Source organism: Schistocerca americana, chromosome 4 (assembly GCF_021461395.2).
Source record: "Schistocerca americana isolate TAMUIC-IGC-003095 chromosome 4, iqSchAmer2.1, whole genome shotgun sequence".
Classification (NCBI taxonomy): Eukaryota; Metazoa; Arthropoda; class Insecta; order Orthoptera; family Acrididae; genus Schistocerca; species Schistocerca americana.
In genome coordinates, this window is record NC_060122.1 from 766,708,762 (window position 1) to 766,725,791 (window position 17,030).

The following is a 17,030-nucleotide window of genomic DNA, read 5'->3' on the forward strand; positions in this document are numbered from 1 at the left end:
TTTCAGAAAATATTATTTACGGATTCAGTTGGAGCTGAAATTTCAGTGATAACAAAAAAATGGAACAAACCTGAAATAAATGTAAGAATAGTTATGCAAGAAGTTTTCAGTAAATTTGAAAGCAGAATCCTATCTACCAAATTCTCACAAAACTCCAATTACTTTCATTTTGATATAAGCTCTATCAGTGCATGAAAATCAACCCAAGTTGTTATTTGTTCATGATACTGGTACTGAAGTAGAAAATAAAAAAGCTTGTCAAACGATTCGCCTGAAAGTTTTTGTCCGCCCTTTTTTTCACTTCTACTCCTTTACTCCTAAATTGTGTGTCATTAAATATGTTTGGTATTTCCTGCTGGCAACATAAGTTGTATGTATTCATGTAGTTCTTTATTTTACAGTTCTGATAGAGGGACGTAAATTCTCTTATGAATGTGTTGATACTACTGGGATAAATGTCATGCTTAACACAAAGGATGTTAGTGAATATCTCAAGATCTCACCTGATGGACTGGAGGTAATAAAATCTTTCTCTAATTTATTGTCAAACTGTATTCACATAATGTTTTAACAGCAAAGAATTTTACATGAAAGATAAAAATTTTAGTACAGTTGTATAAAACATGTGACATGTAAACTTTATTGACATGACATTGGCTATTAAAGTGAAGAGTTCTGGATCAGAAACCAAGGTGGCAACAATTGTTAATATGTAGAAAATAACAAAGAAAATGGTGCAGTATATCATGCATAGTTAAACAGCGAATCATTGTTCATGGATTCTTTAGTGTTGATTTTCTGTTGGAGTGAGCGTATTAAAAGCATAAGCATATAAGAGGAGGTTAGAGTAACAAACTTCCATTGTCAGCTTCTTTATAGGACATTCTTTCTTGATCACTGTAAATATAAAATCATTTAATATTGTTTTGTAAATAAAACTGCCTTTTTCTTGCTGCACTGTATGCAGCAATAAAAATGTTTTATTTACAAAATAAGTATTTCTGTCCTTGCCGCAGAGGATGACCATGCAAAAAAAACTTGTCATTTAATATAGACTTTTCTGTATGTGATGGCTAAATGTTCACAGTAAAACTTAATAAAACTCTCATTCACTTACATTCAATCAGAAAAAGGTGACATTGCATGGTATAATGAAGAAAGCTGTAATGTTCTGAGAGGGTTTACAGGAAGAACTGTGGGAGTGGACCTGTGAAGTAAACAGAGTAAATGAGAATTTTTCCCCTATGGTGCTTTGAATTCTGTTTGGGGTGGAAGACTAAATTGAGCAGAAATATGGAGAAAAGGGAATACTGTCTGGGATCAGATTACAATCATGAGTACCAGTATAGGACACATCTACCTAGGTGCATGTAGCACCCTCTTTCACCCTTATGCTGGTGGTGAAGCACTCTGAGGCAGCAATCATCACACCATTGCTATGTAAGCACGAAATCAACTGTACAAAATTTGAGGGGTCAGGGTTAGCATAAATGTTAGTGAGAGAACCATCTGAAGAAGATTGGAAGAAAGCACTCTTCAATCCTTACAACCTGCTACGGGCCCAGAACTTGCCAGAGAACATTGCACAGCTGTGCTAAATTTCACAAGTTAATATCATTGCTGGAGAGTGCAACAGTGAAAGCAAGTGTTGTTCACCAATAAGTAAAGATTTGGCCTGTGATCATCTGATGGTAGAGAGGGTGTCAGGAGCAGGCCAGGGGAAAGATATTTGCCTTGCACATACTCATCCAGGACATCTTTTCATGGTGGTTCTCTGAAGGTTTGTGCACGAATCAGTGCGATTGCAAGGACAGATTGGATTTCAACGAAACATACGAGCCTTGTATCACATCAATATGTGGAAGAGATCCTTTTGGAGTGTGTGTTTTGCCTTTTTCTCCATTTATAGGTGATGGTTTTACACTGATGCTCGACAGTGTACACCCACATGTTGTGAGAATTGCACAGGAGTTCTTATATGAAATAGAAATTGATCCTTTGGCTTGGCCTACTCAAAGCCCTGATTTGTGTCCTGTTGAGTGTGTGTGTGGGACAAGCAGGGGGAGAAAAGTCGATTAGCACTATACAGAGATTCTGCAGGATCTACAGGAGGCCATTCTGAAATAACGATAATTCCTCAAGAGGCTATTGCAACATTAATTAGGAGCATGCCTGAAAGATCACCCTTTAAATGGTGAAGAGGAGATAACACAAGCTTTTGAAAGTGCATAGAATGGTCCGTGAAGTGAAGTGTAGGAGAACGAAAACAAAGGTGCATTACCTTCATGAGCTTCCTCAAAAATTACTTAAAGTGTGAATCTATTTGTGTCACTTCTGCAACTTTTTTAAAAACATTTTTATAATCTTTCTTTTTTTGTCCTTTTCATTGTTAGTCACATAGATGGAATTGTACCATAATAATTTATCATAAGATAGTAGGTCAGTGTTATAAAAGTGACTAGAATTGAAAATAAAAAAGTTATTTTTTTAAGAAACTGAAGTGTTGTGTTTCACATACTGGTCAGTGCATTTGCTATCTGAAAATTTTCTATACTATCATCTGGCTGTTACGAGTGCTATTGTTGTATGCCAAAAGCATGAAGGATGTGTCCACATTTGCCATCCATCTCCAGTTTAGTGCCAGAAATGTAAAATCTCAGAAGGCTAAAGAAGTATCGGTGTCTATAACTATTATGCTGCCTGCACAACATCTTATAAAACCTCCAACACTTCACCCACACATTATTCTCTCATGTATCATACAGCAGAATGAAAATTTGAGGGGAGTACTTGAGACTATTATTTGCTTACCTCTAGCCAGCAGATGTCCAGATCCTCATTCAACATATGTAAAGGAAGTAAGAAGATAAAAAGAAATGTTATTTCCTTTTCCGAATGGATGGATGCTTCTCAACAGCAGCTGCACCCAAAAACATTGCCTGGCCTCCATTTCATTAGTACAAGTTGACAACCATTCTATTACCTTAGAGACAGCTGATTGACCTAGAGAGGACAACCATACCTCTCAAGAAAGGTCGAAGCAAAATGCTCCTGCTTCTGAACTCTGCGGTCTAAAGCATACAAGACCCGACCCTCCAAACCAACTAATACAATAGAAATCCCCCTCTCCACCCCCCTCTCCACCCCCTCTGCACCCCTTTTGTTGCTGTGGGCTTGCATCCACATCCTGCTATGCGCTTCCCCAGGCACTGCGGAGGTGTTTATGCATGCCAGTTGGATTTTCCAACAGTGCTATGGGCGTCTGAATGCGTCCTGAGCTGCAGACCTCTCACTGCTGTGGACAAGTTACTTCCAAATCTTGATAAATGAAAAAGTGTCAAGTATTTATCATGCAACATATGTACTTCATTGCATGCTATCATTTGCAAAAAACTTAGTTTTAGTATCTTGAATTGTTTCTGAGAAATGACTATTGTTATGACCACGTGATTCATGATGTGCAAGGATACAAAACCAAGTAACTCTAGAATGAAATATCAGTCTGCTCTCAGTTTTAAATAAAATTTCAATGTCTGATCTACATTTCATTCACTGCAGTGTAAGAACTAAAGTCAACCATATGCTATGTTTATCTCTGCGAGCTCTTTAAAATTTGTGCAATGTTTTACGTAACAGAATGTAATAGGAGAGATGAAAATCTATTCACGAAGCAGTCGCAGAAACACACACACTTAAAAGAAGGTTATACTAAGGCAAGCTCTTGGAGCCAGTGGCTTCTCCTTCCAGCATAAAGATTGGAAGGGAAGAAAGAGGAGTGAAACTAAACGACTGGAAAGGTTTAGGAAATGGGGTAGATTTCGGAAAAGACACACACAAATGTGGGTCAGGGGAGGCTTCCAGACGCGATGAAGGGAGAAGCCTGATTGTTGGGGACTGCACCGGACACAGTTTGAAAACCAGTATAATATTGCAGAGCATGCTCTACAACTTGACAGTCATGACCTCAATACCTATTTCACCACATGTGCCATTTGGATTCTTCTCCCACACAAGTTTTTCAGAACTCTGCAGGTGAGAACTAGCAGTACAGCATGTCCTTGGTCTCGCCACCCACATGGCCTCAATTTACATTAATTTCTTCCACATCAGCATATCTTCACAGTAACTACTCCTTTCTTCACTCCATTTTAGCTTTCTTTATCTTTCATTTTCTGACCTGTCTATTGTTTGCCGCCCTCCTCCCACCTCTGTTACGTACTTAGCTATTCACTCTTATTACCTCATGCATAACGGTTTTGCATTAATCTCTGCCTTGCGTATTATCCTGTCTCCCACCTTTAAGCTCTCAGGTTTTCAAATCTCATCTGGTGCAGTCCCCAACAATCAGTCTTTCCCCCTCATCCTGTCTGGTAAGCCCCCCCTGACCCACAGTTCTGTGTGACCACCTCATTTCCTAAACCTCTACAGTCCTTTTGCTTCAACCCATTTGCTTTCCCTTCAACCCTTCTGCAGGAAGGAAGAGGCACTGGCTCTGAAAGCTTGCATAAGTATAACCTGCGCGCGCGCGCGCGCGCGCGCGCGTGTGTGTGTGTGTGTGTGTGTGTGTGTGTGTGTGTGTGTGTGTGTTTCTGCTGTCAATTGGTGAGTAGATTTTTATCTATCTGATTATGTTATATTGTCAAAAATGTACTATTTTCATTTTACTTAATTGGACGGAGTGCACTAAATGTGATGGATAATGAAAAGAAATTCAGTTCTTTATTGAATGAAGATATCAGACTGTAAGATGTACAAAATGCAAGATTTTTCACCTAATGGTTGCCAAACGGTGCTTCTGGCGATTCATATTTTCTGAATCCTTTGTGCACTCCATGTTCCCTCAGTGCTCTCCAGAACACGTGCATGTGTTATACATACCACACTTTAGTACAGCAGATGCAGGATTGCCTCGATTGATGATGCTAGGACAAAAATGTTGCATGTATGGGTTCATTGGCAAGTCGTCATTTTGGAATGAGGCTGCTGATGTTGTTGCTAAGGCTGCAGTTCTACAACCCAGACCTTTTAGCTATTTTGTCCTTTTAGATAATCTCAGTATTGCTTTACATGGAGATATACTACTGCGCTGACATGAACAGCATTATAGGAGCAAACTTATGGAGCTTAAGCTTTACCCTACAGCTTGGGCTAATAATTCTCATCAATCTCATCACAGAGAGAATTTTAGTTACTCTGCATAGTGGGCACTGTCTTTTCAGGTAACATCCTCTGCTAAGCCATGACCCTGTGCCATTTTACACTGATTGTAATGAAACACTGGTGGTATGCCACTTTCTAAACAGGTATCAGCTTTTTAAGCCCTTGTGTATCAGTGTTGACCATTATCTGATGTGTCATAGGTTCTAGCATATACAGCACAGGCAGTAGTATGTGTTTTATTGTGTTTTATTATTTACTCAGAGTAACAACATTATTGATTGTGAGTGCCAGATGATTTAGAAACTTTTACCAAGTGGCCTCTTGTTCATTTCAGTTCTCCTCTGTTTGTTGGTTTTTAACTAATGTATCAGCTTCACTGTCATAATCCTTATAGTTTTACACACCTACTAACATTGATCAGGCTCCTACTTATTTCTTGATTTCAAGAACCATCGAGGGCTTTACTCAGAAGCAGATCCTTTTTAATTTATGGCTTGGGTGCTTAAGATTTCAGTCACTTTGCCTCCCCATCTCCCCCCCCCCCCCCCTCCCTCCCTCGTCACCCACCTGCCCAAAAACGAATACTTATATGTGGTGTCTGTTCTTTTGGACATGTCTGAGAGAATGGACACCATTTTTATCCAGCAGCCACTATGAATCAAGACACAAAGGAATTACAGAAATTGACTGCAAGTGAGCATTGATTTAAATCAGTGGGGAAAGTTGAGCGTACCGGACTGGAATTTGACCCTGGTCTCCTGCTTACTAGGTAGATGCGCTGACTGCTGCGCCATCTGGGCACAGTGGTCATCGCAACTGCCTGACCTACCCTAGCATGCCACTCTACTATGGTGTGTGGATAAGTAGAGAATTTGGCCTCTACTAGGATAGTATGTGCAGTTTTGATGACCACTGTGTCTGGCTGATGCATTGGTCAGTGCATCTGCCTGGCAAGCAGGATGTCTAGGTTCAGTTCACCGTCTGACGCAAATTTTCAACTTTCTGCTTTGATTTAAATGAATGCCCACTCATTACCAATGTCTGTAATTCCTTATTGTTTCAAAAAATCCTTGTTTCTGTTTGTTAAATATTCTTAGAATCAATCACGTATTTCTGAAGGTACCCTCCTCAACCTTTGCTACTCCTTCCACTTACAATCCCCTTCCCTGATCCCACTCCTGCAGAGCACAGCCTTCTATTCCTCCAGTTCACCTGCTAATCCTTTTTCTCTTTTCTAATTCTTTGTTTCCTGCTCTCCTCTTCCCCCCCACCTTCTCTTCCCCCCCCCCACCTTCTCTTCCCCCCCACCTTCTCTTCCCCCCCCACCTTCTCTTCCCCCCCCCCACCTTCTCTTCCCCCCCACCTTCTCTTCCCCCCCACCTTCTCTTCCCCCCCACCTTCTCTTCCCCCCCACCTTCTCTCCCCCCCACCTTCTCTCCCCCCCACCTTCTCTCCCCCCCACCTTCTCTCCCCCCCACCTTCTCTCCCCCCCACCTTCTCTCCCCCCCACCTTCTCTCCCCCCCACCTTCTCTCCCCCCCACCTTCTCTCCCCCCCACCTTCTCTCCCCCCCACCTTCTCTTCCCCCCCACCTTCTCTTCCCCCCCACCTTCTCTTCCCCCCCACCTTCTCTTCCCCCCCACCTTCTCTTCCCCCCCACCTTCTCTTCCCCCCCACCTTCTCTTCCCCCCCACCTTCTCTTCCCCCCCACCTTCTCTTCCCCCCCACCTTCTCTTCCCCCCCACCTTCTCTTCCCCCCCACCTTCTCTTCCCCCCCACCTTCTCTTCCCCCCCACCTTCTCTTCCCCCCCACCTTCTCTTCCCCCCACCTTCTCTTCCCCCCACCTTCTCTTCCCCCCACCTTCTCTTCCCCCCACCTTCTCTTCCCCCCACCTTCTCTTCCCCCCACCTTCTCTTCCCCCCACCCTCATTCCCCCCCACCCTCATTCCCCCCCACCTTCTCTCCCCCCCACCTTCTCTCCCCCCCACCTTCTCCCCCCCCCCACCTTCTCTCCCCCCCCACCTTCTCTCCCCCCCACCTTCTCTTCCCCCCCACCTTCTCTTCCCCCCCACCTTCTCTTCCCCCCCACCTTCTCTTCCCCCCCACCTTCATTCCCCCCCACCTTCATTCCCCCCCACCTTCATTCCCCCCCACCTTCATTCCCCCCCACCTTCATTCCCCCCCACCTTCATTCCCCCCCACCTTCATTCCCCCCCACCTTCATTCCCCCCACCCTCATTCCCCCTCCACCTTCTCTCCCACCCCCTCCACCTTCTCTCCCACCCCCTCCACCTTCTCTCCCACCCCCTCCACCTTCTCTCCCACCCCCTCCACCTTCTCTCCCACCCCCTCCACCTTCTCTCCCACCCCCTCCACCTTCTCTCCCACCCCCTCCACCTTCTCTTCCACCCCCCCACCTTCTCTTCCCCCACCTTCTCTCCCCCCACCTTCTCTCCCCCCCAACCCCACCTTCTCTTCCTCCATCCCCACCTTCTCTCCCCCCCACCCCCACCTTCTCTCCTCCCCACCTTCTCTCCCCCCCCACCCCCACCCCCACCTTCTCTCCCCCCCACCCCCACCTTCTCTACCCCACCCCCCACCCTCTCTTTGCCCCTACCCTCTCTTTGCCCCTACCCTCTCTTTGCCCCTACCCTCTCTTTGCCCCTACCCTCTCTTTGCCCCTACCCTCTCTTTGCCCCTACCCTCTCTTTGCCCCTACCCTCTCTTTGCCCCTACCCTCTCTTCGCCCCCACCCCCCACCCTCTCTTCGCCCCCACCCCCCACCCTCTCTTCGCCCCCACCACCCCACCCCCACCCTCTCTTCGCCCCCACCCCCCACCCTCTCTTCGCCCCCACCCCCACCCTCTCTTCGCCCCCACCCCCACCCTCTCTTCGCCCCCACCCCCACCCTCTCTTCGCCCCCACCCCCACCCTCTCTTCGCCCCCACCCTCTCTTGGCCCCCACCCCCCACCCTCTATTCGCCCCCACCCCCACCCTCTCTTTGCCCCCACCCCCACCCTCTCTTTGCCCCCACCCCTCCACTCTCTCTTCGCCCCCACCTCCCCCTCACCCTCTCTTCGCCCCCCCCCTCACCCTCTCTTCGCCCCCACCTCCCCCTCACCCTCTCTTCGCCCCCACCTCCCCCTCACCTTCTCTTCGCCCTCCCCTCACCTTCTCTTCCGGCCCCCACCTCCCACCCCAAACCTCTTGACTGCACAAGTTATCTGTTGCATGGGTGATCACCATGGCCTCATCTCATCAACATGGTGTCTGTGACACATGAATAGCTGGCCGCACAAATGGACTTCCATGGTGGGCCAAAACCGCAGGCCATTTCTGTGGTATCTTTAATGGATCGGGCATGGCAATCTGAAGCATATAGTTTCCTACTAATGTGTGGGCCCTGCTTGTCAGATCTAGTCTCACCTATCTGCCCGCAGGCTGGGTCTATGTGTGGTGTAATGCGGCAGATTTTCATGGTTTGTCCATGGGCCCAAGACTGAGGCCATGGGCGATGGATTTCAGGAACTGCAACTGTCAACAAGTGCAGCATTTTATAGACACTTTATCAATTCTAGTACATTTTGGCACTTCGATAGTAGTTTATTTATTAGAAAGTATCGACAATAAGAAGAAGAAAATTCTGGCATTGCGGGCAGTTTGTACATTGTGTACTCGTGTATTTCTTGAAGGAAAAAATCACAAAATACCTGTAGAATAATAGACACAAGACACTGGGTAATAACCGAGAATAACAAATGTAGTAGAAGCAACATTTTATTGGTGGTCACCTATAGTGTTGGTTTACACAACTCTTCCATGTTTCTTTTAAGAGGCCTACTTTTTTCTGAGGTTATTTCTGAAAGCAGTGAAGGTATTTTAAACCTGTCTTGCGACTCCAACAAAATGTGCTTTTTGTCATCAAATGTGTTTTGCTTTATTGAAACAAAATAACATCAGTGGTCTTAATGAAACATATGTACCAGTTGGCTTGATTTCTCCATCTAGAACAGTTCATTTTAAAGATGTTACTGTTAGTGCTTTACATTTTTGCTCAGATGTTTAAAAATACAGAAGTCCTTACATTTTTTTTTTTTTTTTTTTGTCAACTTATGTCTTAACTTGCCCTTGAGATCTCAAAATTTGTCAGGGAAAAATGCTAAAACTTGTCTGAAAAGCAGGGAAACATCAGGGAATTTCGCTTGGGGAAACATGTGGCAACCCTGAAACACCATGTGACACTATTCAACATCAGTTCATGCTTCCCAATCACAGCATCACATCAAATGCATCATTTGTGTTGCTGTGTTAATGGTTGCCTTCGCACTGGTCAGTAGTGCCATAGTTCAGTTACTGCTAGTCTACGCTTAATGGTGCGGGACAACACAGAATGTTGCAGAGAGTCCATTTTGTTCTCAGATGGTGGGCACAGATGCGATGTTACAATATGCCTGATGCACAATGTGGCGATCCTCTATTGTGGTGGTCAGATGTGGTAGACAGGGACTGTAACAGAAAAGAATATTCCTGCCCTCACGTTTCATTGCAGTCCGGCTTCAGGCCACTGTCACGTCTGAGTACCCCACAAATCTGGATAATTGCATGATTCAACCAGCCAATTGGAGATCCACAATGAGGCAGTTTTCAAATTGGCAGGTGCTTACTATGCCGTCTCACACTAGTAAGCACCATCTCTGAGTTTTTCATGGTGGTCAATCAGCATCAGATGCTGCTCATGTTCCATTTATACCCCACAAGGCTTGTAACAACATTAACCATAAACTAGGCTAATGCATTCTAATGGCTATTCTACCTGGTGCAGAGAATTGCAATTCTAGTCATTTGCAGCCCCATTGGGGGGTGTGTGTGTGTGTGTGTGTGTGTGTGTGTGTGTGTGTGTGTGTGTGTGTGTGTGTGTGTGTGTGTGTTTTTTTTTTTTTGGAAGTCACATGTAACTATGTCTTATGGGTGCTTCGTTATTTTTTTTTTCCAGGCAGTGTATATTGCCATTTTTTGATTCGAGTTTCCTTCAGGCTTGGAGAAACCACAAATTTAAAAGAATGTGAATTCATTTTAGACAATAATATAGTCAGATCATTTGAATGAAGCTTTTTACAGTTCATAAGTCTAGAAAGAGCATTAATTTATTGTCAATTTATGCAGATCTGCCAGGTTCAGTATCTTATCCAGTTCATCATCATCATCATCATCATCATCATTATTTAAGACTGATTATGCCTTTCAGCGTTCAGTCTGAAGCATAGCCCCCCTTATAAAATTCCTCCATGATCCCCTATTCAGTGCTAACATTAGTGCCTCTTCTGATGTTAAACCTATTACTTCAAAATCATTCTTAACCGAATCCAGGTACCTTCTCCTTGGTCTGCCCCGACTCCTCCTACCCTCTACTGCTGAACCCATGAGTCTCTTGGGTAACCTTGCTTCTCCCATGTGTGTAACATGACCCCACCATCTAAGCCTGTTCACCCTAACTGCTACATCTATAGTGTTCATTCCCAGTTTTTCTTTGATTTCCTCGTTGTGGACACCCTCCTGCCATTGTTCCCATCTACTAGTACCTGCAATCATCCTAACTACTTTCATATCCGTAACCTCAACCTTGTTGATAAGGTAACCTGAATCCATCCAGCTTTCGCTCCCATACAACAAAGTTGGTCGAAAGATTGAACGGTGCACAGATAACTTAGTCTTGGTACTGACTTCCTTCTTGCAGAAGAGAGTAGATCGTAGCTGAGTGCTAGCTTTGCTACACCTCGGTTCCAGTTCTTTCACTATGTTGCCATCCTGTGAGAATATGCATCCTAAGTACTTGAAACCGTCCACCTGTTCTAACTTTGTTCCTCCTATTTGGCACTCAATCCATTTATATTTCTTTCCCACTGACATTACTTTCGTTTTGGAGATGCTAATCTTCATACCACCGTCCTTACATTTCTGATCTAGCTCTGAAATATTACTTCGCAAACTTCAATCGAATCTGCCATCACAACTAAGCCATCCGCATATGCAAGACTGCTCATTTTGTGTTCACATATCTTAATCTCACCCAGCCAGTCTATTGTTTTCAACATATGATCCATAAATAATATGAACAACAGTGGAGACAGGTTGCAGCCTTGTCTTACCCCTGAAACTACTCTGAACCATGAACTCAATTTACCGTCAACTCTAACTGCTGCCTGACTATCCATGTAAAGACCTTTAATTGCTTGCAAAAGTTTGCCTCCTATTCCATAATCTCATAGAACAGACAATAACTTCCTCCTAGGAACCCGGTCATATGCCTTTTCTAGATCTATAAAGCATAGATACAGTTCCCTGTTCCACTCATAACACTTCTCCATTATTTGCCGTAAGCTAAAGATCTGGTCCTGACAACCTCTAAAAGGCCTAAACTCACACTGATTTTCATCCAATTTGTCCTCAACTAATACTCGCACTTTCCTTTCAACAATACCTGGGAAGATTTTACCCACAACACTGATTAAAGAGATACCTCTGTAGTTGTTACAATCTTTTCTGTTTCCATGTTTAAAGATTGGTGTGATTACTGCTTTTGTCCAATCTGATGGAACCTGTCCCGACTCCCAGGCCAATTCAATTATCCTATGTAGCCATTTAAGACCTGACATTCCACTGTATTTGATGAGTTCCGACTTAATTTCATCCACTCCAGCCGCTTTATTGCACTGCAATCTATTGACCATTTTCTCCACTTCCTCAAATGTGATCCTATTTCCATCATCATTCCTATCCCATTCTACCTCGAAATCTGAAACATTACTGATAGTATTTTCACCTACATTGAGCAACCATTCAAAATATTCCCTCCATCTGCCCAAGGCATCCACAGGATTTACAAGCAGTTTTCCTGACCTGTCCAAAATACTTGTCATTTCCTTCTTACCTCCCTTTCGAAGACTGCTAATTACACTCCAGAATGGTTTTCCATCAGCTTGACCCATATTCTCCAACCTGTTTCCAAAGTCTTCCCAAGATTTCTACTTGGATGCTGCAATTATCTGTTTGGCTTTGTTTCTTTCTTTAACATAACTTTCTCTGTCTACCTGAGTTCTAGTATGTAGCAATTTTTGATACGCCTTCTTTTTCCTTTTACAGGCTGCCTTGACTGTCATTCCATCAAGCTGTTTACTTCATCCTACTTTTACACACTACTGTTCCAAGACATTCTTTAGCCACTTCTAGTACTGCATCCCTGTACCTTGTCCATTCCTTTTCCAGTGACTGTAATTGACTACATTCAACTAACTGGTACCTTTCTGAGATTGCTGTTATGTACTTGTGCCTGATTTCCTTATCCTGAAGCTTCTCCACTCTTATCCTCCTACATATGGACCTGACCTCCTGCACTTTCGGCCTCACAATCCCAATTTCACTGCAGATTAAATAATGATCAGTGTCATCAAAGAATCCCCTGAATACACGTGTGTCCCTCACAGCCTTCCTGAATTCCTGATCTGTTATTATACAGTCAATGATAGATCTGGTTCCCCTGCCTTCCCAAGTTATCCAGTTATCTGACTTAAACTGCTAATGTGTTGCAAATGCTTCAACAGGATCTTGTGTATTAACTGTTGACTTTCATAGTTCTTATTTTACTACTGCTAGGCACGATGCGATGCTTACTCATTTGAGAGTGTTCGCTGCACATTCCAAGTTGATGAAGGTGTCTGGTATTATGAGACACAGGTAATCACACCTGGTGTGATGCAGATAGGATGGGCTACCAAAGATTCTACATTCCTTAACCATGTAAGTATGTAATACATCTGATTTCTTGTACATATTTTAATTCACATTACAAATTGCTGTGTCATATGAATAATTTTGTACATTAACTTTCTCTATTGTCAAATGCTTCAAGAAAAGTAACACAAATATAATTTAAATTTTTTCAATAAACTCTAGTGATGTTGCTGTAATTGTGATAGGAATTGATAAACAAGGTTTTTGTGCCTGTTTGAATCTTTCAGTGATAAATGAAATTTAAATTTCTTTAATGGTGTGTTTCACATAATTGAAATGAATCATTTGTTTTAAAAAGTGACCTCATGGTCATAGAGATAATGAGGATTTGATTACATGCCAGACAGATACAGATCCCCTGGAAGCATGGTAGCCAGCTCTCAGCTGCCAAGTGTGAACAACTGCAGTTGAAAACAATTACCACCTGTAGAGGTGCAACAACACTGAGGTGTTGCCATAGAAACATTTGCAAAATTGTGCTAAGTGATAAGTAAATGCAGGAAACAGCCAAGCCAAGACCATTGCAGCAGCCAGCGTTCTTCTTTTGCTGACTTAACTGTAGTGAAACTTTGAGTTTGAGGAGAATTTTACTTACTTAGTATAATTTATGAGGACATCTTTACTTGACCAACACACATTGGTGCATACCATATACTCCCTTAAAGTATCAATGGTTGGTACAAAAAAAAAAAAATTCCGTAGCTGGTATGACTTAAGACTGGCAGAAAGTCTGTTGCACTAGTACGTTTGACAGGTACAGGACTCAATATTATAACAGAACATATGATCAGTTTTCTAATAAACCCACTACTGCCACCACCTGTGGGTTCGGGGGTAAGAATGGGCCCGTGGTATTCCTGTCTGTCGTAAGAGGTGACTAAAAGGTGCTTGTGTCCATCGTGCATTGAGACCTTTAGCCAGCTTATTCGTGATTGCATTGCAGTCCTGCTCGCTCTCCATCTCTTGGGCGAGGATACGTTCCTGGGTGCGATTTCCGCCATGCACTCCACAGTGTCGCTTTCTGCTCTGACGACGATCATGGACCACTTGCCACCTAATATCCAGCACGGTAGCCAGTCCGTTGTGGTGGAGCCGCCATGTACCCTGTTGATTGTAGCCCCTGACAACACAGGGATTGCTCTACTGATGCCTGTGCCGTTAACTCCCCACGTATGCCAAGGAGTAGATGCCTATCTCCATGGGGCATCGGGACTCCCGGCAATGACCATCCTACCAAGTGGCCCTTGCTGTGGCTGGGTGGTGCCCGTGGGGAGGGCCCTTGGTCAGAGTAGGTGGCATCAGGGTGGATGACATGCAATGAAGCATGGCACATCTTCTCTTGCTGGTGGCCAACCACCAGCAGTCTCTAAGCATTCAAGGGCTCACTTTAATGCAAACATGTATGATCCCAAATCGTTCCCTCGCTGGCCATACCATGGGAGGAATGTAAGGCTATAAATGACAGTGAGGCATATTGGCCACAGTATCTAGTCTGTACGAGAGCTGATGGGGAATCCCATATGTCCATGAAGCCTCAGTTCTTCGTAGAGCATTTAGAGGAAAAGTTTGAGGAGGTGGAGGGCTTATCAAAAATGTGGTCCGGGTCAGTCTTGATAAAAACAGCATCCTCTGCCCAGTCACGGGCATTACTTGCTTGTAAGAAGCTGGGGATATTTCTGTTACTATCACGCCCCATGGAAGCTTAAATATGGTCCAGGGCATTGTCTTCCACAGGGACCTTCTTTTACAGTCTGATGATGAGCTGCGCCCAATGTAGAACGACCAGGTGTCCATTTCATCCGGTGCGTCCACCGGGGTCCAAGGGATAATCAGGTTGCCACCGGTGCCTTCATCTTGGCCTTAGAGGGTGACACGTTACCCAAGGAGGTGAAGGTGATGGTCTACCGCTGTGATGACAAGCCGTATATCCCTCCCCAGATGCGGTGCTTCAAGTGTTGGAAGTTCGGCTATACGTCTTCCCGCTATGCTTCCAGCCTCATATGTCGCGATTGTGGTCGTCCATACAATCCTGATACTCCATGTGCCCCGCCTCCCATCTGTGTCAACTGCGGAGAGCACCACCCCCCTTGCTCGTCGGACTGTAAGATTCTACAGGAGGAATGGAAAATAATGGAATACAAGACCCTGGACTGACTGACGTACACTGAGGCTAAACGGAAATCTGAATGGCTTCATCTCATGTGCATGACGTCATCTTATGCTGCCACTGTCACTCCTGTTACAGCTCCATCCATTGCATCTCATACAGTCTGCTCTCAGAGCGAAAGGACCATACCTGCCCCCTTGATGCTGGGGGGCACTTCCCTCCCTGTTGCTCCTGCACCACCTACCTCGAGAGCAGCACCCTCCCAACCATCAGGGACACAAGTCCCCACTTCTAAGCTGGAAAAGCGTAAGACTTTTTTTCGGCTTCTCTCGCTAGGAAGGGATTCCTTAGGTCACTCCCTTCCCAGGTTCCTACCAGTGGAAAATCAGACACCCACCAGGGACTGAAGAAGCCCCAGATAGCTGGTCGTAGGGCTTTGCGGTCCTCTTCAGTCTTGGAGACTGAATCAAAGAAGCCCTCCCAGCAAGGGCAACCAAAGGAACAGTGTGAGAAATCGAAAACGAAGACCCCTAAGACCAAGGAAATTGTGGTGGCACTCACTCCACCGCCACCTACAAGCTCTGCATCTGAGGATGCGTTGGAGATTCTGGCATCCACTGAGGACCGAGATCTCGCCGGTCCGTTAGACATGATGGATGTCGCTCCCGTCAGTACTCAATCGGTGGCAGCAGGTGACCCAGTGGCATAATCTGCCTCCTTCCCGCCTTTCTCGGCCATGGACAATGTCATCCTCCAGTGGAACTGCAGCAGTTTTTTCCATCATCTTGCTGAGATCCGACAACTTCTCAGCCTTCACCCTTTTCTCTGCATTGCTCTTCAGGAAACTTGGTTTCCAGCAATGCGAACCCCCGTCCTCCATGGCTATCGGGGTTATTATAAGAACCGGGCAGCTTACGAGAGGGTATCTCATCTGTCTGCATCTATGTCCTCCACTCTACAGCGAGTCTGTCCCTCTACAAACACCTTCAGAGGCTGTCGCTGTTCAGGTGTGGACGCCTCAGGCTGTTACTGTCTGCAGTCTATATCTTCCATCAGATGGTGATGTCCCGCAGCAGGTCCTGGTTGCGCTGATAGCCCAATTGCCGCCACCTTTTCTGTTACTGCGTGACTTCACCGCCCATAACCCTCTGTGGGGTGGATCAGTGGCAACAGGCTGAGGCAGCATCGTTGAGCAAGTATTGGCACAGCTCGACCTTTCTCTTTTAAATACTGGTGCCTTCACACATTTCAGTGTGGCGCATGGCATGTGCTCAGCCAACGACCTTTCGATCTGCAGCCCTAGCCTATTACCATCTGTCCAGTGGAGTGTGCATGACTATTTCTGTGGTAGTGACCACTTTCCAGTCTTTGTCACTGCCACAGTGTCACTCTTCTGGGTGCCCCTCCGGATGGGCTATGATTAAAGCTGACTGGGACTTGTTCACCTCCATTGCCACTATTGAGCCTCTTTCTAATGACGCCATTGATGCGGTGGTTCACTTGATCACTAACGGCATAGAAACTGCCGCACAATCTGTCATTCCCTGTTCTTCTGGGTCCCCTTGGCGGAGGACTGTGCCTTGGTGGTCGTCCGAGATCGCTGAGGTGATTAAAGATTGCAGGCAGGCACTCCAGCGACACAAGCGGCATCCCTCATTGGCACACCTCATCGCCTTTAAACGGCTTTGTGCACGAGCTCGCCGCCTCATTCGCCAATGCAAGAAGGAGTGCTGGGAAAGATATGTCTCCACCATTGGCCTCCGTACCTCTCCATCGCAGGTTTGGGCCAAGATAAGGTCTCTATGGCTATCAGACCCCCGTCAGCATACCTGCGCTTTCACTGAATGGAGCAGTCTGTACTGACTCCGACACAATTGCAAACCACTTAGCGGAGCATTTTGCTCAGAGTTCCACTTCTGCGAATTACCCACTGGCCTTCTGTTCCCTGAAAGAGCAGTTGGAATGTCAGAGCCT

The 17,030-nt window shown here is 45.3% G+C and overlaps 1 protein-coding gene across 1 annotated transcript in view; it reads left to right on the forward strand.

Moving 5' to 3' along the window:
• Positions 1 to 17,030, forward strand: part of LOC124612859 (RING finger and SPRY domain-containing protein 1-like) — a 145,709-nt gene that overhangs the window by 57,921 nt on the left and 70,758 nt on the right. Inside the window, exons 6-7 of the mRNA XM_047141289.1 lie at positions 402 to 517; positions 12,812 to 12,955. Coding sequence (XP_046997245.1) covers positions 402 to 517; positions 12,812 to 12,955 — 260 coding nt within the window. The remainder of the gene's footprint in view (positions 1 to 401; positions 518 to 12,811; positions 12,956 to 17,030) is intronic.